Source organism: Megascapheus bottae, chromosome 14 (assembly GCF_031878675.1).
Source record: "Megascapheus bottae isolate mThoBot1 chromosome 14, mThoBot2.hap1, whole genome shotgun sequence".
Lineage (NCBI taxonomy): Eukaryota > Metazoa > Chordata > Mammalia > Rodentia > Geomyidae > Megascapheus > Megascapheus bottae.
In genome coordinates this window covers 52,931,092-52,958,390 of record NC_143522.1, presented here as the reverse complement: position 1 = coordinate 52,958,390, position 27,299 = coordinate 52,931,092, and the positions used below count along the sequence as shown (strand labels likewise).

At 42.6% G+C, this 27,299-nt stretch overlaps 1 protein-coding gene and 1 long non-coding RNA gene across 2 annotated transcripts; both read right to left on the bottom strand.

Moving 5' to 3' along the window:
- Positions 1 to 213: 213 nt before the first annotated feature.
- LOC150055311 (uncharacterized) lies at positions 214 to 2,157 on the bottom strand. Its single transcript, XR_016537694.1, has 3 exons — positions 2,059 to 2,157; positions 1,465 to 1,552; positions 214 to 278 (listed from the first exon to the last, which is right to left on the bottom strand). It is a non-coding gene; the product is annotated as an uncharacterized LOC150055311 (long non-coding RNA).
- Positions 2,158 to 10,649: 8,492 nt separating this feature from the next.
- On the bottom strand, positions 10,650 to 26,801 carry Ngdn (neuroguidin). Its single transcript, XM_090345479.1, has 11 exons — positions 26,764 to 26,801; positions 26,466 to 26,525; positions 25,330 to 25,401; positions 14,029 to 14,166; positions 13,523 to 13,607; positions 13,390 to 13,442; positions 13,004 to 13,127; positions 12,743 to 12,911; positions 11,426 to 11,582; positions 11,253 to 11,310; positions 10,650 to 10,809 (listed from the first exon to the last, which is right to left on the bottom strand). Exons 1-11 carry the CDS (start codon positions 26,773 to 26,775, stop codon positions 10,790 to 10,792), a joined length of 948 nt encoding a protein of 315 aa, XP_090201605.1. The 5' UTR covers positions 26,776 to 26,801; the 3' UTR covers positions 10,650 to 10,789.
- Between the last annotated feature and the right edge of the window lie 498 nt (positions 26,802 to 27,299).

The window sequence follows — 27,299 nt, the reverse complement described above, 5'->3', positions numbered from 1 at the left end:
TGCTAATCAACAAATGTATGGAATTGCTATTAATATATTATCTTTGGCCTAGTGCTATTTGTATCTTTCTTACTCTAAGGATCTAGGTTTCTATCCTCAAGGAGCCACCAACTCTTTGTTTGTATATGTAACAATCAACATAAGAAGGAACAACATAAGAAGTTCAGAAATTCATGTTCATCTGCACACAGGTGAGTTACTGCACTTTGTGGTGTAGGTTGTCTTTCCCCTTGCACTGGAATGTAAACCTCTTAGACAAAATAGTCTAAACCCAATGCCTAGGACAGAGTAGATCAATTCATTAATGATACTGGATGTTTTGTACAGCTAATACACAATAGATTTTTTGGTTTTGGCCAGGCTGGAAAATCAAAACTACATGCGTTTTTTTTTTTTCGGTGGTGGGGGAGGCCAATTCTAAGGCTTGACCTCAGGGCCTGAGCACTGTCCTTGGACTTTCTCTAGGCTGGAGTTCTACCATTTGATCCACTGCACCACTTCCAGCCTTTTCTATATATGTAGTACCGAGAACTGAACCCAGGCCGTTTTGCATGCTAAGCAAGCATGCTACACCAGGCCAAACTCCTGGCCCCATGCAAATATTGCAAATATTTTTGAGTGGATTACTGCAGTAGGGACAATGGCAGAGAACACCATTTAAGTGAATGGTGGTTAGGGGAGCACATAAAACAATAATTGTTCTTGGTGCATTTCAGACTGGGTACAATAAGATATCTGCTTCTGGGAGGCTTTGCTAACCTGATGAACGTCTCAGATTTCAGTTCTTGGTGGGAGGGAATTTAGATCTATACTGAAAATAGTTTTACTATACAGTGACAAGCAGGCTATCCCTACTTTTTCAGGTTGGGCCACAGTAGTGACGCTTAGTGGAACCCTCTATTCCAACCTTATCCAACCTATCAGTCCACACTTTCACACCTCACCCTTAACCTCTGGTCCCATTCTTCTCTGCCCATTCCCCAGACAAAGACTATCATGCCAATGGCCAGTGCTCTAAACCTTCCAGGAAAGGAATGATCTGGCTAGGCACGGTGGCTCACATCTGTAATCCTAACTACTCAGGAGGCTAAGATCTGAGGATTGAGGTTCAAAGCCAGCCCGGGCACTAAAGTCCGTGAGACTCTTATCTCCAATTAACCACTAGAAAACTGGAAGTAGGGCTGCGACTCCAGGGGTAAGGTGGTAGTCTTGAGCCAAAGAGCTCAGGGACAGTGCCTGGGCCCAGAGTTCAAGCTCTATGCCTGACAAAAAAAAAAAAAAATGATCTGACTTAAAGGTTCATCCCATACCTGAGAAGGGTATCAATATTTGTGAAGTAATGTACCTTCTATCTGATGAATATAATGTAACCCTTCTATTAATTACAATAAAAAATATATGAAAAAAAAGCATAAAGGTTCATCCCTACATAGTTGACAGAACCAGAGAGAACCAAAAGTTTACCTGGGAAACAAGAAATAAAAAGAAGTAAAATGAATCTTGACTTTTTCCATCCTGGATTTCCTTGATTCTCCAAGGTATGATTATTTGTCTATCAACGAAAAGAAAACTCTTCAAAGCTCATCATTTCCACTAGTCCTGAAAAACTCCAATAACAGACCTTCTAAAAAGTGTCTTCAGTACAGCATATCCCACTGCCTTGCAAGGAGGAAGGTCTCCTTCATTTCTAACCTACATTCTCCTATTATATTTCTTTAGAGAGCAGTCAAGACAACAAATGAGCATCCCCTGTATCGTTATTTCTTAGCTTATTCATGCAGGCTAATGTTCGAAACTCAGTTCTACCTCACCTTTAGAGGTCCCTAAGAGACTTTTATTTCTCCAATGTTAATATTCTAATTATCTTCCTTTTTAATAGGTTCTGTAACTCCCCTTCTTTATCTTTTCATACCTCTCAGGCTTCTTTCCACTCTTATGCTTTCCTCATCTACCCTTAACTCACCTTGCAGCATTTCCCATCCCTAATTCTCCTTGCCTGAATGGAAAGATGCCATGCCTTAGTGCTCTCCCCGCACCCCCACTTCCCATTTTTCTGACCTGGCATTTCTCCCTGTAGGAATGTTAATTAGCATGTAGAATTTAATTAATTCAGCAGCTAATTAAAAATAGGAGAGGAAGAGTGGGAGAGAGGGCAGGAGACACAGATCCTGCTTCAGTACAGAAGGCATCACAGATGGTTCTGAGTTGGCTGGCACTATGCCACCACCCTCCAACCCCGCCCCACCCCCTCCCCCGGCACACAATTAGGGGGAGGGGCACAAGTGAGGGGCATGGGTTGGCAGAGTCTCCAGACAGACTCATTCAGTCCTGCTGCTGCTTTGTGTTGGGTGAGACAGAGGGAGAAAACAAGAGAATGGGAAAACATGAGAAAGACCTGGACAGACCTACACTCACGAAAAGCCAAAGAAGGGGATCCGAACCAAGGAACTCCTCTTCAATCAACACTGGAAGAAGCAAGAGCAAAGCTTGCTCATCACAGCAGCATTTTGGGACTCCCTGGTTCCCAAGGGCCATTAAGGACAAAAAGGAAAAACATAGCCAGCGATCCCCTGAAGAAAAAGGGACCACTTACTCTGGCAACCAGGGAGCTACTCTGCAGCTAATCTTCCTATACCATGCAGTTTCCCCAGCATGAGCTAGGGACAGCTATTGAAATGCAAGCTGGGAGGAAGAGAGAGGGAGCAAGTATGGATAGGCAATAGTAAGTGATGGACAGGAGAGTTTAAAGGGAGGGGAATGAAGGGTATATGTAAGGGAAAGGAGAAGCAAGGGAAGGCAAAGAAGTAAACAATGGAATAGAAGGAAGAGGAGGTGAGAGGCAAAGCCATGCTTTGTCAGGATGGATAAAAAGAGATAGGACTTCCACATATGGGCCCCATCTAGAGCAGGCCAGGCACAGAGGAGGGGCTCAACCAAGCTGGCCGAGTCAGGGGATTATCCCAAAGGATCTCCTTAAATACTGGATTATTCCTGCTAAATCAAGAATCAATCAAAGGCGATGGAATAAAGCTCCCAAATGATCAGAAAAGGAGGCTAAAATGAAGGAGGCTGCAGAATCCACATCCAGGAGCTCCAGCGGGGAGATGGGTGAGGAATGGAATTTTCAGCAGCACCCAGCTGGATCTCTGGGGGCTGGCTGATATTCTGAAGGGAAAATACATCTTTTAAGGGGATTGCTTTGAGGGTTATAGTTCTATTATAATAAAATAAGCAAGAAAAGGCAAAATCGCTTGGTCTCAGAAAGCACACATTTGGTGGGAGGCTAGAACTAGGTTTTGGGGCTTAAAGCCTTGGAAAGAAAGAAGGTCTGCCATCAGTAACAGACTGCTTAAGACTTGACTGAAGTTCACCAAGGTGGGTGGTGAAGCCACATGAAGGTTTTTCTGGTGATAACTGCTACAGAACTAAATGTAGTGGCAGAGGAGGGTCACTGTAGCTACAAGACAGGGTTTTCCTGACTCAGAATTCTGATTTAATCTCTTTGCCAGCTATAGGGCTTCCTGTAAGCCAGAAGTAAGTGAATGAAAATTGAGAAAGAGGAAGTAGAAATTCGGGTGTTTTCTATCCTCCATAGTCCACTGTGGGACTATTTAAAGCCAGTGGATAAATGCTTCCTTCCTACGTGTATTTTTTCTTCTAAGTTTTAATTAACAATAAAAACGATAAGAATATGTGTTACTATGGCTTCAAATATATTTGATAATAGAAATTATGTGAGTTAAAGTTACCTCATGGGAAGGTGATGGCCCACTGAGCCTTGCTATTTATGATATCTTGAGACTAGGGAAATTTGCTATAAATGAGCAGCAGAAAGAATGGAATCAGGTGCTGGTGGCTCACACCTAGTTACTCGGGAGGATGAGACTGGAGGATCATGGTTCAAGCCAGCCTGGGCTTGAGCTGGCGTGAGCCACTGCAGTGAAACTCTTATCTCTTATAAACTACTCAGAAAAGGCACAAGTGATGCTGTGACTCAAGTGACAAAGCACTAGCCTTGACCTCAGAGAGGCTCAGGGGCAGCAGCTAGGCCCTGAATTCAAGCCCCAGAACTGGAAGGAAAGGAAAGGAAAAGAAAGGAAAGGGAAGGAAAGGAAAGGAAAAGAAAGGAAAGGAAAGGAAAGGAAAGGAAAGGAAAGGAAAGGAAAGGAAAGGGAAAAGGAAAAAGAAAAAGAAAAAGAATGGAAATTCCAGAACTCCAGCACATACCATCCAAGCTTCACTCTGCCCAGTAGGTTTTTTTAAGGGAAAGGCTTACATGAAGTAGCATACTAGCTGACAGCGAGGTCAAATTAAATCCGAAGGGAAATATATTTTTTTGTCTTGTCACTCTCTTGGCCAGTTTAATAGGCAGAGAAGCTCTAGACCCTCTCCCATGAGCCAGGTCCTGGCCCAGCCTGAATGGCTCAACCCAGCTCACTGCTCACAGTCCTCAGCAAGCTAAAGCAGGATGGCCCAGACACAAAACCTGACCGTGTTTCTGACTTCAAGGCTGTCAGTAACCCCAGGGAATGTAACAAGGACACTGGTTTCCAATGGGGTAAAGAAAATGTCAAACCTTGATATCAAAGATTAGAACCTGACATACATTCTGATATCAAATTTGCTAATGCCCTTTTTACTATGATCATGAATAAAACATTTCTCTCTATAGGACCTATAAGTGGAAGAAAACAAAAAACAGTCGATTTTAGCTAAAACACATAGAGGAACTTCTTACTGTCCCAAAGGATTCTAATGCTGGAAAGTATCAATGTAGCAAATTCACAGAGCCTTGCTTTCACAAGAAGACCCTTATTAGAAGTCATATCCCTAACCTAGAGTCCCCCGAATAGGGCAAGAAAGATGACCAAACGGACAATAAATAACAAAATTGAGAAAATAAGGAAACTACCAACACACACACACCTTAGGAAGGCAGGAGTATGAGCAGGTTTCCATAAACAGCTCCAAGGCTCAGATAACGAAGCAAAGTGTGTGCTATTCCAACTGGATTTTCATTATGGCTCTCGCCAGGGCTTTGGCAAATGGCCATTCTCCTTAGTCCAAGAGTCAGCTTTGACTCATACATGCTGGGGAAATGCGAGGCAACCACTGGGGCTGCCACTCAAGCCAAGGAAGACTCCCCACCAGCTGAAAAAGGTATTTGAGCACATTGTGCAAAATTCCTGGGATGTGCACAAGGAAAGCCCATCCTACTATCCTGGGAGCTAGTAAGATGTTATTAATTCCTAAAGAGTAATTCAATTAAGAGGAAAATGAGCCATCTTAAAAAAAATTGTATAATTTTGCAGTCAGCAACATTTGAATTAGTAGAAGGGTTCTCGGGTACCAGTCACAGAATGAAAGGTCTCTAAATGAAGAAGCAAGATGGGGCAAATGCTGGGTTAATGATGATGAGTTTCGAGTAAACAACTAAGTGAACAGTAGACCAAGTGAGGCATCCATGTCAATTTAGTTGAGATAAGAGAGACATAAAAGGAGGAAGGAGAACTTACAAGAGCTTACAGCCAGCTTGGACAGCCAGGGTGCTGCTCACAAAGCACCACAGCTACCTCAGCAAGTACCAACATCAAAAAAAAAGATCTAGCCAAGGAACTACATAACAGGTTATATAGCAGCATTCCTCTAGTCTTCAAAATACAAGATAACCACTAGTCTAGCTTTCCTTAACAAGCTAAACCAAAAGTTTCTGGGTGATAACCTTATGGTATGAATTCTTGCTACTTTAATTTTCTTAACATGAGCAACCAAATGCCATAGATTCACCCATCACAGAGCCTTTTGCTACCTAAACTGTCACTATCCAAAGCCAGGAACTGATGAAGGGTACCTTTCCTGTCTGTCTCCACCTATATTTTCCTTGTTGATCTCTTAGATTTTTGCTTGTCCAGTTCTCTTCTAAATCATCTCATCTACAGAACATTTTTCATTAGGAGAGTGATCTGTAAGATGCTATGGGCAAGAGGAGAAAAAGAAAAGGGGTAAGCCAGAATATAGCTTTTTAGACAAGGAAAAGAGATGGAGATCTAGACAGACAGACAAAGAGAGACAGATAAAGCAAGGGAGCTGGAGCGGGTAGGGAAGGGGATGGAGGTGGGGAAGAAGATGGCACTGTAGGGGGGGTGGGGAAAAAGAAGCGCCACAAAATTAATTTGAGGAAGGGAACAGTAGAGATGACGTTGGTGGAATAACAATCAGGCAGTAGAGGGCAGAGGAAAGGGGGGAGGGTGGCTGGATAGGGAGGAGTGATGCTGGGGAGAAGGGTTGGACTGGAGTGACAGCAGCACCACCTATGGGTATGGTAAAGGGTTACAGATAGTAACAAAGAGGCCCCAGCCTGGGCACAGGAGACTGGGTGCAGATGGGAAGGGAGACACCACTGGCTTCTACCCTTCAAACCTCTCAGTAACACAACATGCAGGCTACAGAAGAAATTGTATATGACTCTCCTGGGAACAGAGAGCTTTAACAAGGTAACAGAGGGAGGAGAGAGAACTCTTAGCTTTTCCCATTCCAAGCTAAGGGGGGGAGGAGGTGCTCTCCCTCAGAATTCAGGCAGTAATAAAGAGAAGGGCATGAAAGGGGAGGAGCCCAAGATATTGAATAAAATGTGTGTGCTTCTTCTTTCATTAGCCTGAGAGAGGATTTTATCTTTATTCCAAGTGATTTCCTTTCCCCACTGGACTGTGGACAGGACAGCTCTCTCCCTGGGGCAATGGCTGCCCCTCACTCCCTGTTTCTTCCCAGAACTGCCTAACCACCATCAGAAACCCCCAGGGATCCACCAAGCTGAGGAAGAGGAGGAGGAGGAGGAAGGATCTCCCCACCAGACTGAGGGGAGGACAGGGTGGAGAAAATGAAAGAATGCAAGTGCTCTGCAGAGGGAGGGGGTGGGCTAATGCGATCAGTAGTATTTGTTGTGCTTCTAAGGGAGGAAGGATCCATCACATTTTTAATAATAATAAATACATGAAGACAGATTTGCCAGCACTGCTCAGGCTCCTTGGGAAGGATGGGGGAGGGGAGCCAAATGCAGCTGCAGCCGTGACTAATATCTCCCTCTCCCATCCCCCATGAGCTCAGTGTTGCAGCAGCTTCCCCTCCCCCTACAACTGCAGTCCTCCTCCCAGTCACAGCCCACCCTTCCTTCATACAGCTCTGTCTCTCCCTACCCCCACCGTCTCTCCCTACTCTCCCCCATCGCACTCTAGCCTTTCAGCACTGGTCCTCATTTAACACAGCCTTACCCTAGCTTGAAGAAGCCCTTGTACCTCTGTTTTCAATCAAGGCCCCACTGTTTCACTTCAGTGCCCTTCACTAGCTCAAAGCAACCCCCAGATCCTCACCCCTGCCACACATCTCTCCACAGAAGTCATTCAGCACACTGCAGTACTTCCTGGATTTCACCAAAAAGATAAGCTTTTTCTCTCCATTTTTATCCCAATGTGACCTCCTTTCTCACACCCTTAATATAATGGTCATCAAATGTGCTGGTGTTTAAGGGATATTAGAGCCTCAGGACTCAGTGACTACTGCCACCTACTGACCCAAATTTGTCCAAGATAGACCTTTTAATACACTTCTTACATGGTGACTCTCTGTTACTTCAAAAGCATCAATAGCTTAAACATGCAAAGGCATGACTCTTGGGGCACCTCTGAGACCCTCTGAACAATGACATCAAAGAAATACAAAAGCAAGACTGGGAAGAGAGCCAGACCAATGATGCCTTTTTCTATGCACAGGGAGAAAGAGGGTCAAGGAATGAAAATGCAGCTTTAAGTCTCCTCAAGGATCTATAAGGGAACAGAATTATTCTCAAACACCACCAATATCTTACCACAGAAAAGAAGGTAGAACTTAACTCATATGGCTTTCATAAAACTGGCCAAATCCTTGGAATGATTAATAGATCTCAGAAAGGATGAGGACTTTTTAGACTATGTTAACTCCCACCTAATGCGTACCAATGGGAAGATTGGTCTGTCGGATTGGACAGACAAAATTAGGCTCTGGAAAAGACTGGGCCTACACCACTCTTAACTATGTACCTTCCACCCAGGAATAAGGCAGCCGGAACTCTCCATGGTCCTGAAACCTCGTATACTATAACGAGGCCATTCTGTTTTCATAGCACCCTACCACTGATGTATATGACCAGCCTGTGGTTTTATGAGAACAGGTCTGCCTATGTAGCTCACATTGGCCTTTTATGGCTATATATCCTAAACTATACTTAAACTCTCAATCTTTCTGCCTTGGTCTCCCAAGTGTTGGGAATACAGGCCTGTACCATCCTACCTGTGCTATAAAATATTTTTCTAGTAAGGTATCCATGAAGACTGTTGGGAACTCCTAATAAATCTTAATAAAAATTTTGCCCTATGCCCTTCTTAAAACCCTAATAATACCCAATCAGAAAGAAATAATTTTATTATTCATGTTCAGAGTTAAAACTTTTTTCCTATGTAAAACTTGAGGTCTTTGTATTTTTTGTTATTCATACTTTGTAAATCAGGATGATCCTCATTAGTGTGAATGTAAAAATGACATATGTAATTACTCAATCTCAATAAAGAAAAAAAAAGCCTAACAAAACAAAGTTTTAAAGTAAAATGAGACCAGTTGACACTCCCATCCCCCTCCCTAATTTGGAAGGCAGAGATCCTAAATTAAACAAAGTGAGGACTTATCATCATATGCTAATACAATCGGTGCTCATGTGCTAACGACAGAGAACACTCTGTGACATTTTTGGAGCTTGGAATGATCAGAGAACTGAATCTGTATTAATACAGGAAAGAAAAGTAAACAACAGAACGAACATTAAAGAAACCTCAAAAGTCTAATTCTTCCTCAACATTCCTAAAACTATTTTCTGTAGAGGTCTAAAAGTCATAAAAGGAGACCCTAACATAAAAATCCAGGACAGGACCTCTCATGTCCATGTCAACTAAACCAACTTAACTCAGGCACATTACATATATATTAAGAATCTACATGACCGGGAGTTTGGCCTAGTGGTAGAGTGCTTGCCTAGCATGCACGAGGACCCGGGTTTGATTCCTTGGTACCACATACATAGAAAAAAGCTGGAAGTGGTGCTGAGGCTCAAGTGGTAGAGCTCTAGCCTTGAGAAAGTCCAAGGACAGTGTTCAGGCCCAGGACTGGCAAAAAAAAAAAATACATGAAATTCTGTAATATAGTATACTCTACTGTTTATTGACTCTGCTATACTCTCAGAGGTAATTTCATTAACTGCCAGAAGTCTTTTTTAATGCCTAAAGGCCACAGAAAACAAGAGCACCTGAGATTAAAGACTGAATTAAAGCCAGGCACAGTGGCTCACACCTGTGATCCCAGCTACTGAGGAGGCTGAGATCTGAGGACAGAGGTTCAAAGCCAGCCTGGGCTGTTAAATGATTTGCCTAAGACCATCAGCTAAGGGGAGCCGTAAATCCAGACTTCTAATTTCTACCAGATTACAACTGACTGAATATAGACTCTTACCTAAATTAGGCAATCAGGCAGACCCCTATAATTCCAAATTCATAGGACTTACATTTTAGGAAGATAATCAGTCAAATTATATTCCTACCCATGATACAGCCTAGAACAGCCAGATACTAGAATTCTGGGACTCAAAGCCTTTCAAACTTCTCCAATGATTTAATTCTATAGATTCAACTTCATTTTAGATGTCTTACCTTTAAAAAGAAAAAAAAAAATCACACAAGGCCAATGGTACCTCTTACTAAAAGAAATTATTCTCTGGATGGAATACAAGATCTCAAATATAATTACCACTATTCTCCTTACTTGGGTTTGGCTGATACTTCTGTAGGGTTTTCATTCTTTGGTAGTCACACTAGGAATTTCTTATATATCTGCTTCTTGCCATTCTTTTGCAGCTCTTTGCAAAAAAAAAAAAAGACTAGCCTTTACTGACTGGCAAACTGCTAAGGCCTTAATTGAAGGAAGACTAAAAAAATAACTAAGAGCGGAGCCGAGACTTTGGCTTAGTGGTAGAGTGCTTGCCTAGCATGCACGAAGACCCAGGTTCGATTCCTCGGTACCACATACATACAGCTGGAGACATAACTCAAGTGGTAGAGCACCTGCCTAGTAAACATTTAACAAGAGTTCAAATCTCGTCACCTAAAAGGAAAGATGAAGGAAAGAATGGAGGGAGGGAGGGAGGGAGGGAGGGAAAGGAAGGAAACATTCTGAGAAGTAGAGATACAGAAAGGCTCTTATAAAGTTTTTCTTATTTTTGTTTATAATCAGGCACTACTGCCACCTGGTGGCCAGGCTACATACAGTCATAAAACTTAAAATCCACATATTCCAGCTATTATTAGTATTGTACAATAACAACTCTATATTGCTGAGGCAATGTGAGTTGGAACAGTTGGTTATTCTACTCTAACATCTCAATAGTTCTTATAAAATAACTAATCTCTAATTTCTAAAGAAGATATATTACCAATGAAAACTTTATAAAGCCAAACTTCAATAACAAGAAAATCCATCTTTCTCTTGCCACCACTCATTCACCTATAAAAATACTCCACATACTCAGCAATTTCAGTCATACAATACATGTGCAAAGGGGGCTTTAGTTCTTAAGTAAAATCAATTTTATTGGTAAAAATCTTTCCACATGTCCAAAGCAAATAATTCCAAAGGGAAAAAAAACCTACATACAGTGAAATTAGAAGTATCCCAGGATAACCAAAAAAATATATAGATATATGGACACCCATAATCACCGCCGCCTTCGAAAACCTGAAAGGAAGGGAAACCAAGAATGAGGCAAAGGACAGTTGGAAAAGCGGAATGACAGGAAAATAGGGCTAATCTAGAGAAGGGCTGGACAGGGTAAGTTCCTAAGGTAGTCCTCTGTTATCTTCCCCAAAAGACTAGAACTAGGAATGAAACTGAAACGAGTAATGGTTCCTTTGGGAAATACTTTAATTCTAGTTAAGGCAGAATGAATAGGTGCTGAGACTTTGGCAATGAAATCTACATATCCCTTCTGTGAATAATGCTGATTTCCTATTTAGACAAAAAGAAAATAAAAGGCCTACCTACAGACATTAACACTCAGTATGGAAGAAACAGTATGGAGTTTAGTGAGACTCAAGATGGCAAATCCTGAGAGATACAAATTCTTGCAATTCTAACTTCTATCTTGCACTTGATCACCTAAGTCCTAGAGGTTCACTGACCTTTTTTCTTCCGGGCTTTCTTAGGTATCTTCTTCCGCTTCTTAATAGGATTCTGGTCCTGGAGACAGATGGAGAAGTGAAGGAGTGGCAGTGTTTTTCCCAATCCTCCTGTTACTAAGCCCCATATACATATGGCTAAAAACATGACAGCTACCACTGCATCTCAGACTCACCTCATCAAGATGAGCAGTTCCTCCGGTCAATGCACTGATGTCACTGAAGTGTGTGAGGGAATGAAGCTGTGTGCTCATAACACTTGCTCGTTTTCGTCGTCCTTTCTCTCGCTTACTGACACTTAATCGCACCATCATGCTCTCCTCGTAGTTAATCCTGCCAGAGAAAGAGTTTCCAGCAGCTCACATCATGATGACAGGAAGCTCTAAGCCAGAATCTCGGTCCTGTTATTTATTCATCCTTGTTCAGACAGTTCTCAAGATTTTTCATAGATCAACATAGTTTTTAGTAAAGATATGTGGAATTCTAAGCTGTAGAAATGTTCTCTGTGGCCTAGTGGTAGAGTGCTTGCCTAGCACACACAAAGCCCTGGGTTCGATTCTTTGGTACTACATAGAAAATGCAAAAGCCCAAGGATAGTGCCCAGGCCCTGAGTTTAAGCCCCAGGACCAGCAAAAAAGCAAAACCAAAAATAAGAGAAAAAAAGAAAGAAATTTTCTCTGTCCTAGAACTTCTCTCATCCTAGAGATAAGTCCACACAACTATTTAAAATATTTTACCAGGAAATTCTTTTACTTCAAGCCTACAAAGTAGATCCTCTCAACGGGCCCTTTCAGAACCTGAGTAAAGTTAACGAATATGAATTCAAGTTGGAGTCATTTTTTTAAACCTGTCTTTACCAAACTTAGTGCCATTACAAAAAACTGCCTTAGACAGGTGCCTGTGGCTCACAATTGGGATTTCTAGCTAGTTAGGAAGCTGAGATCTGAAGATTGTGTTTCAAAAGCCAGCCTAGGGCAGGAAAATCTGTGAGACTCATTTCCATTAACCAGTGAAAAAGCCAGAAGTAGAGCTGTCGCTCAAGTGGTAGAGTGCTAGCTTTGAACAAAAAAGCTCAGGGATAGTGTCCAGACCCTGAGTTTAAAGTCCCAGAAGCAGCATGTGTACACACATGCACACACACACACCCTCTCCCCCCCCCCAAGAAACTCCCCCTGCCTTTACTGCATTCATTCGGCACAAGGGAGAGTTGTGATAATGAGATAGAGACAACTAAAGCCCTACTATGTAGAAGTGCATATATGTCACTCCACAATTTATTACAGCCTAAGCAGATGAAGGGGAAAACAAAAGTAACTTTTTTTCTCATTCTTATCATTTACTTCAAACTCTAAATTCTTAGAACTATCATCCCAAATTTCTCACTCCATATCCTATATGTTGGTTTTCTTAGGACCAGATTTAATCATAGTTAACTCAAAGTAGAGGGCCAATTCTACGTAGTGAAAATAATTTATAACTGTAAGAGCTCAGACCTGTGCTGGTCCTCTTGACTCTGGCGAGTGACATGTGGATGGCGAGTGTCACGGATTTCTTCTGGAGCATCGGAGTACTGCTCCTTGAGTTCACGAATGACAGAGCTACTCAATGCCCGCCTCTTGGCTCGGTCCAGGCGTTTTTTCTCCCGCTCAGCCTCTGTTTCATCTAAGCAATAAAAAATCCAAAAGGGTTATTCCAGAACAGAGAAAAGGAAAAGAACCCAACACCCACTGAGAGGGAGCAGGCACAATTCATACCATAATGTACTGGAACCAAGCGTGGTGGAACATATTTCTTAGATGCTCCTTTTGTAGATTTCTTCCCTGAAGCCTCAGACTGGCCATCCTCTGCTTCATCATCCTCTTCATCCTCAGAACTCAACTACAGAAGAAAAAAAAAAAGAAAGAAAGAAAAGAAAGAGAGAGAAAAGAAAAAAGGTCTATAATTTAGGAACTGCTAATAGAAAAATGAGAAGAAAACTCAGTACGGTGATACCCTGGGAAGATGAGAATGTAAGTGGAAGGGGGAAAAGTGAACCTCATACTGAAACATTCTAAGACACAAGCTGGAAAGTAAAGTCACAAAAAAACACAAGCACTCTGGGATCATTCAGAAAGAATAAGAGGCTAATACAGTCCCTTACCTTGCTCATCATATTGCTAGGATGGGGCTTAAAACGAAGTGGGTCATTCTCACCTAGAATAAAAAAACCCAAGACAGTTTACAAGATTTGAAACTATGATGACCCACAACTTTCTGATGTGCTTCCTACTTACTGAGGCTGCCTGTCACTGCAGTCTTTACCAGTTTGTCAATCTGATACTTTAGTTTTTGGTCCAAGGGACGAAGTTTTTCCAAAACCTGTAATATGGCAATGGAATAAAATTAAGTCAGCACCAGTGGCTCACACCTGTAATCCTAGCTACTCAGGAGGCTGAGATCTGAGGACCTCAGTTCAAAACCAGCCCAGGAACGAAAGTCCATGAGACTCTTATCTCCAATTAAACACCAGAAAACTGGAAGTGGCACTGTGGCTCAAGTGGTAGGGCATTAGCCTTGAGCTGAAGAGCTCAGGGACAGCACCCAGGATCAGATTTCAAGCTCCACAACCAATAACAACAAAAGACTATATTATCTTCCCCAAATCAAAGATAAACCAGTCCCAAAGAGAAAAAATACTCGCCTCCACCTGTTTTCCTTATTTAAACGTAAGTACATTCATTTAGATGAAACCTACTGTGTGATACTTTGAGATCAGGATCTAAAAACCTTGAGCTCATACCGTGCGGATCTCCACCAGTCTCAAAACTGCAGCATGTTCCAGAAGAGATCCTCCTGAGGCTTTGTCAAGGATGAGGTGGCTCAGATCCATGAGGTACATAAGCAGCAGCTGGTCTTTCACTTCTAAGAAGCTAAGACCCTGAGTTAAACAAAACAATAGGAAACACAGATTCAGTGTTAGCAAAGAGTCAAATGGGATTTTTTCAAATTCAGGTTTTCTGTGTCAACCTGAAGTACAGTAGTTCCTCCTGACATGCAGTCTTGTTTTCTGAAGTTTTAGTGATCTGTAATCGACTGTAGTTCAAAAATATCAAATGAAATGTTACTGAGATAAACTATTATTCAGGCTTTAAATTGTATAGTGCTCTGTGTAGTGCGATGAAACTGTATGCCATCTCACCCCATTCCACCAGAAATGCAAATTATCCCTTGTCTAGTTTATCCACAAAGAATATGCTACTTGCCTGTTAAGTAACCTCAATAGCCATCTAGCAACCATTCAACTAATTCTTATTTTACTTAATAATGGCCCCAATATGCAAGAGCAGAGATGAAAATAAAGCACCAGAGCACAGAACATAGGACAGATTTAATTGTGTATGATACAGGAAAAAGAACACACACAGGCTATGGTATTATATGCAATTCAGGCATCCACTGAAGAGGTGTCTTGAAATATATCCCATGGATAAGAGACTACTGCAGTCTCAAGAAGTAGCTGTACCCAACATGGTCAGAAGATTATGCTAACATAGAGAAGCAAAGATTAGAGAATTATTGGAAGTTACTAAGAGCAAGGAAATCAACAAAGTATCCCTTCAGAAAGACTACAGCGAAGTTTCTCAAGCTCAGAGATACTGACATCTAAGGCTAGATAATTTTTAAAAATCTCCATATACTGCCAAATATGTTAATCAAAATACTGATTTTACCCTTACATGATACAATTATATGACACAGGTATAAACAAGCAGTTAATGTATATATACAGATAGACATGCTAAAATAGAATTAAAATCCCTATCAGCAAAACCTGTGATTGTATGATACACAGGTTTTTTATTTTGTTGTTGTTGTTTTGTTTTTTGCCAGTCTTGGGGCTTGTACTCTGGGCCTGGGCACTGTCCAGCTTCTTTTCCTCAAGGGTAGCACTCTACCACTTGAGACACAGTACCATTTCCAGCCTTTTTTGTGTATGTGATACTGAGGAATCAAACCCAGGGATTCAAGCATGCTAGGCAAGCACTCTACCACTAAGCTATATTCCCAGCCAATACACACAATTTTATATGTATAGGGAAATGTCTGGAAGAAAACACACAAGTAACAACACACAGGGAAGCAATGGAGTACCTATACTATGAAAGCTTCCCCAACAAAAATATATTACTCATAAATTAAAAGGTTCCACAAACACTATTTTTCCATTTCTTTCTTTGTGCTTTTATATCTTTCAAACTTCACAAAATTGAAACTGTAATACAGGACTCATGGTATATCTCACTGATACAGTGTCTATATGCAAGGTTTTATCTGGATAAGTTCAAAAAAATAAAAACAAAAACTGCTTTATACTGACAGGCAGAAAATCAAGCAAATGTCATACTAGATAACTTTTTGGTTTATGGTACTCCTGGGTCTTAAACTCAGGGCGTGGGTGCTGTTCCTGAGCTTTGTAGCTCAAGGCTAGCTACCACTTGAGCTACAGCTCCACTGTCTTTTCAGGGGTAGTTAATTGAAGGTAAGTCTTCCAGGCTTTCCTACTCAGGCTGGCTTCAAACCATGATCCTCTTGATCGTGATAACTAACCTCCTAAGAAACTAGGATTACAGTGAAAGCCAACAGTGCCCAGTTTAGGGGTTTTTTTTGTTTGGTTGGTTTTTTTCCTTGCCAATCCCTGGGCTTGAAATGAGGGCCTTAGCTCTGTCCCTGAGCTTCTTTTGCTTAATGCTCTACCACTTAAGCCAGAGCACCACTTCTGAATTTTTGTTTCTGTAGTACTGAGGAATCAAACCCGGGGCTTCATGCTGATAGGTAAGCACTCTACCACTAGGCCATGCTTTCGGCCCTGGAGCTTTCCTTTAAAAGCTCAGCCCCACTGAAGCTCAGGATGGCTCTCTATTAGCCTGAAGGTAGAAGAGCTGCTGCACTGCTACTAAAATGACTCCTAGTGGGCCGGGAGTTTGGCCCAGTGGTAGAGTGCTTGCCTAGCATGCACAATGACCCGGGTTTGACTCCTCGGTACCACATACATAGAAAAAGCCAGAACTGGTGCTGTGGCTCAAGTGGTAGAGTGCTAGCCTTGAGAAAGCCCAAGAACAGTACTCAGGCCCTGAGTTCAAGCCCCAGGACTGGCAAAACAAACAAACAAAACAAAAAATTCCTAGCTCAGTTCACCGAGTGCTGGTTATAATAACCCAGCAAGTCATTTCTGTTTGGTAAAAATGTTTCCTCTTGTGATGTCATAGGTCACTAACATCTGCGTGTGTTTACCTTTTAAAAGCTTAGCCCCAGGGCTGGGGGTGTGGCCTAGCATGCACGAAGACCTGGGTTCAATTCCTCGGTACCACATACATAGAAAAAAGGCAGAAGTGGTGCTGAGGCTCAAGTGGTGGAGCTCTAACCTTGAGAAAGTCCAAGGACAGTGCCCAGGCCCTGAGTTGAAGCCCAGGACTGGCAAAAAAAAAAAAAAAAAAAAAAGCTTAGCCCCACTGAAGGGCGGGGCTGCTCTCTATTAGGACAAAGGTGGAGAGTAGCCACTGCACTGCTATTAAACTGACTCCTAGCTCCGTTCACTAAGTGCTAGTGAATCTGTTCCGGGGGGGTCAAACCCCCCAAAATGGCTGGGACATTACATCGGAGGCCCCAGCGAGATCCCAGCCTCAGGCCTTGATTTCGGGAAGCCCAGGATGGGTGCGCCCCAACCTTTCAAAGGGGGTGGCCACTGAGAAATTCCTCTCAGCCCCAGAGAAGGGCGGTAGCTTTTCCAAGCCAGATACTTCCTGTGGTCAGCATTAAACAGGAGTCTGTCTAAAATCCACTGGAGGTGAGTGTCTTGTGTCCTGTGCATCGGTTGAAACAGACTGGTGAGCATCTTGTGTTCTGTGTACTGGACGTGGATGCACAACTCGACCTAGGTGGTAGTGAGATGTCACTCCATTGTTGGACCAACTCACACAGGTCTCGGCACCAGTTAAGACAGACGGGTGAGTGTTATATGTTCTGTGTACTAAATGAACCTGAATTAAACCAGAACTGGACCAGGACAGGTGAGTGGTGCCTTTGTGTACATTTAAGCCCCACATGAGGCTTGTCTGTGTGGCCAGTTTATTCCTTGTCTCTGTGCACAGCTGTTTCCATTTACCAAAAGGACAACATGGGCCAATCAACATCGGTCTCTACCCACGGTGGAATTAATGCTTGAATGTTTTTTCTGATTTCAGGAAGTCAGTGCTCATGTGCCATCTCTGGGCTCTCTGGGAGCTTGAATGGCAGTTCAATGTAAACTGGCTATCTGAAGGTTCCTTTAATCTGCCCCTTCTTTAATGGGATCACTTCTGAAAGCCTGGTCACCCAACCAGATCCCTCAGTTCTTCAGCACAGGAATCTCAAGGCTGACTTAAGCCTCCCTCCCTCCTATCCCCCCCACTCCCCTGCCCCTGCTTTTTTTTTTCTTCTTCAGAAAACCCCAGGTTTTAATCTTAAACTCCTTGAGTCTATTTTTTTTTTTTTTTTTTTTTTTGCCAGTCCTGGGCTTGAGCTCAGGGCCTGAGCACTGTCCTTGGACTTTCTCAAGGCTAGAGCTCTACCACTTGAGCCTCAGCACCACTTCTGGCTTTTTTCTATGTATGTGGTACCAAGGAATCAAACCCGGGTCGTCATGCATGCTAGGCAAGCACTTTAACCACTAGGCCAAACTCCCGGCCCGAGTCTATTTTCTTTACTCATTGACCTACTTGGGATGATTGTCGGCAGCTTACTGATCCTCTTTACCTCCAAGGAGTGGGATCAGAGCCGTCAGGTGGCTTCAAAAGCTGCATGCCACAATCATCTTCCAGGAGACTGAAACCAGCATGATGTCTGCCCTTGGCAAAAGCCAGTCAGCTCATCTTTATCTTCAAATGGACAGTAGAGGCCAGCTTCTCTGGCCAACTAACCTGGACAAGGTTTTAAGAACTCTCTTTCTTTGAAGCTCCAAGTCAAGACCTGGAGGCCTTTTCCCATTGGGTGAGTACACAGAAGTAACCCCTTACAATTATGTTGATGGCCTGCTACTGAGAGCCCCAAGCTAGGAGGTTTGTGAGGAGGCCACCTAGGACTTCAGTCAGAAAGCCTGAGCATTTGACCTACAAGGTATCAGCTAAGAAAAACTTTGTAAATACCAGGCTACTCATCTGGGCTATGGGTTCAAGGAGTGACAGCAAACCCTGTCCAAAGGAGAACTGGAACCATTCTGAAGTTACCTCCCCTTTCAACTAAAACAGTCAGGTAATTCAACAGGGGCATGGTACTGTCACCTCTGGAGTCCAGGATATGCTGAAATAGCTAAATCTTTATTCTACTACAACTGGAGGGGATACTCCCCTAAACTGGGGAGAAACAAAAACAGGCCTTTGACTCATTAAAGCAGGCCTTGATATCAGCACCTGCCCTGGCCCTTCCCAGCTTGCAAAAACTTTCCATCTTTTAGCAAAAGGAAATAGCTAAAAAGGTGACTCAGGATTTGGGACCCCAGAAAACTGATTCCAGAAGCATTTCTGCCCAGAACTGATTGCCCTAACTCAAGCTCTCAGGTAGAAGACTGCACACTTCACGGATAGCAGATATGCTTTTGCCACAGCTCATGTCCAATGAGGCATTATACAAAAAAAGAGGCCTATTAACCTCAGCAGGAAAATATGTGGAAGAGATCTTGGGCAGCGTTGGATGCAATCTGGCTCCCCCAAAAGGTGGCCATTATACACTGCCCAGGCCACCAAAGGAATGATTCCCTAGAGGCAAGGAGAAGCAAGGCTATTGACAAGACAGCAAAAGGAAATGAAGCCTATCAACCTTTCAGTTGTGGCCCCTCTTTCAGAACTCCCCCAAACCCTGATGTGGACCTGCAGGTGGAAGATCAAACGGCTCTAAATACTTCTCTTTCAGGTTGGAAGACATGAGAAGATCCAAGAATTTTAATTCCTTATGCACTAGGAAAACAACTTGTGCAACAAGCACATCAAATCACCCACATGGGGGAAATGAAGCTTTATTGCCAATTGTCACGAACCCACTTTATTCCCCACCTGAAAAATCTTGTGCATAGTATTTCTAGGTGTCAGCTGACATCCAGTAAATAACAACCTCTGTTCCAGAAGGAGTAAGAGCTCATGGCACTTTTGCCAGGAGAGGTCTGGGAAGTACATTTCATACTGAGGTAAAGCTAGGGAACTATGGATATAGGTACTTGGTTTTTTGTAGATACCTTTTCAAGATGGTTAAAGGCTTACCCAATCAAGAGAAAAGGCCCAGAAGTTGCTGCAGGAGATAGTGCCAAGGTTTCCTCTCCCACAAGTAACTGGTTCAGACAATGGGCCAACATTTATAATCTCCTGAAAAAAACAATGGGCCTGAACCTCAAAGGTAAATGGGTGAGTATAAGCTCCAAAAATATCATCAGGTTTTAGTGTTTAAAAGACTTAAGGATCTTTTGAATTGCAAACTGAATTACAAATTGATCTGATTTTAATGTATAAGGCATTTACACTGTAAATCAGGTTATCTGGCTTATGAAAAGACATCAGAGAAGCTGGGATGTTTCCTTCAGCTAAAATTTGGGGACAAGTATTAGAAATTTAAATGTGAAGGTCTTATCAGAACCTTGTTCTGTCTAAAACTACTTGAATATTTAAGGATCAAAGGGGCATGCCCTAGGAGGAGACCACACATGGTGGAAGAGAACAAGCTAACATGAAAGTTCTTTTAAACCTAGTTGGAAGGGCTGAGTGAACTTCCTTGCAGAGTGAAACTGGAAATCTGTGGATTAATATTTCTAAAAATTGTTCTTAGGAGACTTTAAAAGAAGGTTAAAGTTTTATCTGAAACAATTTTGTCTCAATAGTATTGTGTATTTTTGGAACTAGTACTTTCTGAAAAATTAGCCATATTCATTTAAGTATCTTTACTCAGAAATACACTTACAAACTTACTTAGTAATACAATAGGTATATTACAATAAGTGTATTACTGTTTTATTATTGTATTACTAATACACTTTTTAATATATCTTATTGTGTTACTATCGCTAAAGCAATTAAAATTTAAGCATCATATTACCATATATCTAAATCTATTTCTTTAAAAAAAAAAGGCATATGCAAGCCTGAAATTGTTGGTACAGTAATATTGCTTGTAATTCTTGTCATTTGAGTTCAAAAGTTCTGTCATCTCAAGGTTCTCTAAAAGTTAAACTCAGACTGAAAGATAATTTTTTTCTATTTTAAAATAGGTGACCCCAAGGCAATGGGCTGTGGCTAGTGCTTCAAGGCTTGAGATGTAAATAAAAGCTGAAGTGTTACAAAAGCAGTGATTAGCGAAAATAGGCAAAGGCGATAGGTTTCTGGCTAGGGAGGGTCAACATCCCTGAGTCAGCTGGAAGAAGTTATAAAAGATGAATCTTCCTCCAACAACCCAACAATGAAGAAACCAGCCAATTTCTTAAAAAACGAGGCAGGATAGAGTAAAGGAAACATATAAGGGGAAACAGGAGAATGACAACTGACATTTGACATGTCGTGGAAGCCTTGAGTCACTATAGCTTTGACTCAAGACTATTGTCTTCTATCAAACATTTGATTTACTTACAAAGGGGTTGGGATGTAATAACCTGGCAGGCTTACCTGCCATATTCTTTTTGTAAAGAATGTTTAACCTACTAGACCACCTGCATGTGGCCCCATCCTTGTGGTTGGACACCATACGGTGATGACCTGTGTGGAGTTATGATCACTGCCTGCATGTGGTATCTACCTTTAAAAGCTCAGCCCACTGCAGCCTGGGGCTGCTTTCTATCAGCCTGAGGTGTAGAGCTGCCACTGCACTGCTATTCAAATGACTCCTAGCTTGGTTCACTGAGTGTTGGTGACTTTATTATTTGGGGGAGGGGTTCCTGTCCCCCCAAAATGGCTGGGATATCACACACTGCACTAGGAAAACCTTTACTTTGGCAAAGATTTACATGGTAGCTGCTGGGTGCTGATATACTACCTACTCAGAACGCTGAAATCTGAAGATTTAAGACTGAAGCCAGCCCAGACAGACAAGCTCACATTTTTTCCCCCCCTGGGCTTGAGCTCAGGGTCTGAGCACTGTCCTTGGACTTTCTCAAGACTAGAGCTCTACCACTTGATCCTCAGTACCACTTTCGGCTTTTTTCTATGTATGTGGTACTGAAGAATTGAACCCAGGTCTTCGTGCATGCTAGGCAAGCACTTTACCACCACTAAGCCAAACTTCCGGCCCTGGCATGCAAGAAGTCCTGGGTTTCATTCCAGAAAAATCTGGAAGTGGCACTGTGGCTCAAGCAGTGGAGTGCTAGCCTTCAGCAAAAGAAGTTCAAGGACAGTGTCTAGGCCCTGAGTTCAAGCCCAGGAACTGGCAAAAAAAAAAAAAAAAGATTACATAGTATATAGTTTTAACTCAGTTTTACTCCATTATCAACTCTACTGTGGTTCTAAAGGATGGATTTAAAGATTAGCAAGTTGACATTCTAAATTAGACACTTGATAGCCAAATATTGGATTATCTTATCTGTAAAATGTGTTTCATAGGCCAGAGGTTTGGCCTAATGGTAGAGTGCTTGCTTGCCTTGCATACATGAAGGTCCCAGTTCAATTCCTCAATACTACATACATAGAAGAAAGCCAGAAGTGGTGCTATGGCTCAAGTGGTAGAGCTCTAGCCTTGAGAAAGCCCAACAACAGTGCTCAAGCCCTAAGTTCAAGACTCAGGACTGCCAAAAAAAAAAAATCACAGTATGTCCACTGCACACATCACTTGATGCAGAAAAATTCTCAGTCCCACATTATCAGTTGTATTTAAAGCATTGTATGCCGTAAGTATACACAAATGTATTAACCAAAATATGGTATTTCTAGGTAACAACTCAAATGGTATAATTAGGCTAACTCAATCAAAAAAAATGAATACTGAGGGGCCGGGAGTTTGGCCTAGTAGTAGAGTGCTTGCCTAGTATGCACGAAGACCTGGATTCGATTCCTCAGTACCACATACATAGAAAAAAGCCAGATGTGATGCTGAGGCTCAAGTGGTAGAGCTCTAGCCTTGAGAAACTCCAAGGACAGTGCTCAGGCCCTGAGCTCAAGCCTAGGACTGGCAAAAAAAAAAAAAAAATACCAAGTACTCAAAGTTGGGGGGGGAGGATAAGGGAGGGGGAAAGACAAGGGGAGAGAAGTAGACAGAGAAGCAGTATGGGGGGAAAAATGCTGTCATAAAAATCAAATGCAGCCGGGCTTAGTGGCTCAAGCCTATAATTCTAGCTACTCAGGAGGCTGAGATCTGAGGATTAAGATTCAAAGCCAGCCCAGGAACGAAAGGACCAGAGACTCTTATCTACAATTAACCTCTAGAAAAAAACGGGAAGTGGAGCTTGGTTCAAGGGTAGGGCAACAGACTTGAGCTGAAGAGCTCAAAGACAGCGCCCAGGCTGAGTTCAAGCCCTATTACTCCTCCCCCTACCCCCCCCCAAACAAATCAAATGCATATCCTGCAAAATTAAGAAAATGGACGGAAGGGGTGGGGTTCAAGAGGTATAGAACACAAAAGGTGTAACAGATCAAGAAGCACTGTATTCATAAAATGAAGTGTTGAATGGTTAACTTCTTTGTACAACTACTTAAGGATTTAAAAAGAAAAAAATTTGGCCAGTCCTAGGGCTTGAACTCAGGACCTGGGCACTATCCTTGAACTTTTTCAAGGCTAGTACTCTACCACTTGAGTCACAGCACCGCTTCTGGCTTTTGTGTATGTGGTACCAAGGAATCAAACCCATGGCTTCATGCATGCTAGGCGAGCACTCTACCACTAGGCCACACTCTAGGTTCTAAAATATTTTTAAAAAGCAAATTAAGTCATTGAGTGATCTGTCGAATGTTTCCCTGTTCTTAATTCTGTGAAAATATACCCCCCATAAAGCCAATACTGACCCAAAAGCAAGGTTTTAGTAATCCTTCCAAGTCCTAAAGGGTATATAATGTTCAGTTACAGTGATGAAGTAAAAATGTGGGACTCTAAGATGAACAGGTCTTTAGCCGAAGACCTGGGTGGCACTATGGGAAAAATTAAGCATCCACAGCACTGGAGATAAAGAACATAATATCTAATTTTCAGTGAACAGTGTTAATGCGTAGGACAGTAATGTTTGTGACAGTAATATACTCTAACCCTATGTGGTTTCAAGTTAGGAATATTCAAAAATATTCAAGTATACTTACAGTATAATTTGGTTTATTTTAGGCTACCAAACTATGTATCTCATGCATTCAATTATCTGTCCTCAACAGCCATCTCCTTGGAACATACACCTACCTACACAGACCAAGGATCTACTGCAGTGATCCAGAAAGCATGCTAGAAACCAAGCACTGAAATAAGCCAGGACAAAGAATATGACCAGTATGCTTTTCTGACATCCTTGGGCATTATTAAGTTCAAACTGGATTACAAGTATAGGAGAGAAAAACTGAACAGAAAAAATACAGGACCAGGAGTAGTAGAGTACTTGTCTAGCATGCCTGAAGACCCAGGTTAGAACCACATACATAGAAAAAGCCGGAAGTGATGCTGTGGTTCAAGTGGTAGAGCTCTAACATTGAGAAAAGCCTAAGGATAGTGCACAGGCCCTGAGTTTAGGCCCCACACATGGCAAAGAAATGAACATGCAGTAAGAACAAAAGTGAGATTACTGAATTTCCTATTATTTACCTATGTGGATTTTGTTTATTACCTAAAATACATACCTAAAATATGTTCATAGCCAACATCTGTGACACATGACTGCATCTTTTATTTATTTTATTTTCTGCCAGTCCTGGGCTTGAGCTCAGGGCCTGAGCACTGTCCTTGGAGTTTCTCAAGGCTAGAGCTCTACCACTTGAGCCTCAGTACCACTTCCGGCTTTTTTCTATGTATGTGGTGCTGAGGAATTGAACCCAGGTCTTCGTGCATCCTAAGCAAGCACTCTATCACTAGGCCACACTCCCGGCCGAGGATTGTATCTCTTGGTCAAAGGTAACTTAACACAGTGTCACAAACAAATAGCCCTTTTAAAAACAGGTTAATCATCTTTATCCATAAGAGACCTATTTCAAAACTCCCAGTGCATGCTTGCAATGGTGGACAGAATCAATTTCTATACATGCTATGTTTCTTCAAATGCATACATACCAATTATATATTTTAATACATAAATTTAGGACAATAAGAGATTAATAATAACAGAATATGAGTAATTTGGTATGTATGAAAATGTCTAAAATTTACCATTTGTGTTTTCAGACTTTAACATCAAGTAACTGAAATCAGTGAAATTGCAGATAAGAAGGGATTACTGTATTGAAAATAAGTAGTATGGGCTGAGAGTTTGGCCTAGTGGTAGAGTGCTTGCTTAGCATGCACAAAGACCCAGGTTTGATTCCTCAGTACCACATACATAGAAAAAAGCCAGAAGTGGTGCTGTGGCTCAAGTGGTAGAGTTCTACGCTTGAGAAAACCCAAGGACAGTATTCATGCCTTGAGCCCAAGCCCAGGTCTGACAAAAAAAAAAAAAGTAGTATGCCCTAACATGCCTTAGATAAACATAGTAGCAACTTATAAACGTTACAGGCCATAAGACTTATATTCTAGTTTTCTATCTATAGCCTTTACACATCCATTACAAACACTACTTCCTCCCTTCCTTCCTCAAAACATCAACTTGGTGCTTTCTGGCCTCTGTAGCTCTTCGGATGCAGTTTCTTTCTACACCTCTGGATCCTACTTAATCTTCAAAACCCTATTGCTCCTTCTGTTCTATGACTCCCTCTGCATCCCTGGCAACTAAGCTTGCTGGCATAGCATTCTTCATGACTCTGTTAAGGTGACTGCTGCTATTACTTTCATCTGTCTCTCCACTCAACTCCAGCACAGAAACTGGATTTTACACATCAATGAATCTCTAGCACTTCAGACAGATACTACATAGTAAGTCTATGTTGAAACAACTATGGAGAACACAATGTCAAGAGATTCTTCAAATACATCTTACCTTCTCCGTAGGATAGGCTCCAGCTTGAACTTTTTTTGTTAGTGCTTGTACTTGTGCAGTTACAGCCAGCACCTGAATTTAGGGAAAAGAAAAAAAGCTGAAAGCATGGCCAAAGTATTTAAGAACCTCCCCAGCAAGGATGCAGCCCTGTGTTTAAACACCAGTACCATTAAAATAAACAAATTTTAAAATATTCAGGTTTAGGGGCGGAGAGTTTGGCCTAGTGATAGAGTGCTTTCCTAGCATGCACGAAGACCTGGGTTGGGTTCATTTCCTCGGTACCACAAACGTAGCAAAAAGCCAGAAGTGGTGCTGTGGCTCAAGTGGTAGAGCCCTAGCATTGAGAAAATCCAGGGACCGTGCTCAGGCCTGAGCCCAAGCCCAGGACTGGGGAAAAAAAAAAAAAAATCAGATTTAGTAGCTGGGAGTGTGGCTGGTAGAATGCTTGCTGTGCATACATGACCCTGGGTTCGATTCCTCAGTACCACATACACAGAAAAAGCCGGAAGTGGTGCTGTGGCTCAAATGGCAGAGCACTAGCCTGGAGAAGGCTCAAGGACAGTGCGGGGGCTCTGAGTTCAAGCCCCATGACCAGCAAATAAATATTCAGATTTAAACACAATAACAGAAACAGCTGACTAAACCAAATCAAGTCCTATCTGTAAAATGTGAAGGAAAAAGCTAAAGATTACCACACTCCACACTGACATACGGTCACTGAAGAGCGATAACTTTTCTCAATTCTGAGAAACTACAGGAGGAATAGCTTCTGACCGTTGAAGCAGGAAAAAAAAAAAAAACAAAACTGCAATTCTTCCTAAATGAGAGCGATCTTCACCAAGTCACCGGGAGGAAGACTGAACAGTGGCAACGAAAGCTGTAACTTTACACAGACCGAACCTACCATATACTGAGTCACACACACTTTTTATTGGGTGGGCGTTCAAAGTAAAAACCATGTCACTTTCCCCGGCACCGTTTTCTTTCTAAGAACAGAAAAACTGACTTTGGTGACTGATTTCTCGGGGAGCAAAATCGGTTTCTTCCAACTGTTTTACACCTACTATAACTGACATCAACAAAAACCTACGAAGAGACCCACGATGTCCGGGCCATTCGGTGACTGCTCTACTCACCTGCTCCTGGAGGCTTTTCAAAAGCGTCACGGCACTCGGAACCTCTGACTCCAGCACTCCCTACACAGAGGAGAAGACAGGGCAGTCACGACCCGCGGGGGGCCTCCCGCGAGCCCCCGCGGCCTGGCCGCGAGGCCGGTCCCCGGGTTAACCCGGAGGGCCCTAACCCCACGCTGCGGAGAACGCCTCCATGAAGGAATTTTCCGTCACCACCCTTTCCTAGTGCCAGCGGTTTCCCCTGAACCGCCGAAAGAAGACGTCCACATCAGCGGAGAGGAAGAAACCACACTATACTCACCGGCGCCGCCATTTTTTTACAATGACGTCCTTCCGGTTTTCGTATTTCCCGAGCGCCAACATCGATTTGATAGACAGCCACTGCTGCAAGCTTAAGCCAATAAGAATCTCGGCTCACTCACTTCCGCCTTGAACAGGATGGAAGGGAGGAGGGTCATCGTCTGACCAATGGAACTGGTTAAATTCGTCCGGTTTAAGAGGCAATGTAATGACGAAACGACAGGCTTGGACGGTGGAGAATGATCGAGGCTAAACCAATAAGAGCTACTCCGATGGTTGATTGACAGTCAGATGGCTCAATGGGAAACAGGAGTTTAGCCGAGCAACAGGAGAGCGTATTGGTTCCCGAATGCCGCAGTACGTACCAGTTGTTCCCGCCCCCCGCCCCGCCCCGCCCCGCCCGCCCGCTCTTTTCCTGCAGTGCCCAAATCCACCGCTAGGTGACGGGCGTCCGTTTCTCTGCGTTGTGGCCACGCTGCGGAGCCGCCATTGCCCGCCGCACCTTCAAGTCACCCTGGGATTGTGCTGTGACCGTCC

Excerpts from the sequence above, each read along its gene's own strand:
- Ngdn (XM_090345479.1), bottom strand. Across the intron at positions 13,443-13,522 it reads TGCAGTGACAGGCAGCCTCA|GTGAGAATGACCCACTTCGT; the intron begins GTAAGTAGGAAG and ends TTTTTATTCTAG. Across the intron at positions 10,810-11,252 it reads GAAAGCCCGGAAGAAAAAAG|GTTTTCGAAGGCGGCGGTGA; the intron begins GTCAGTGAACCT and ends CCTTCCTTTCAG.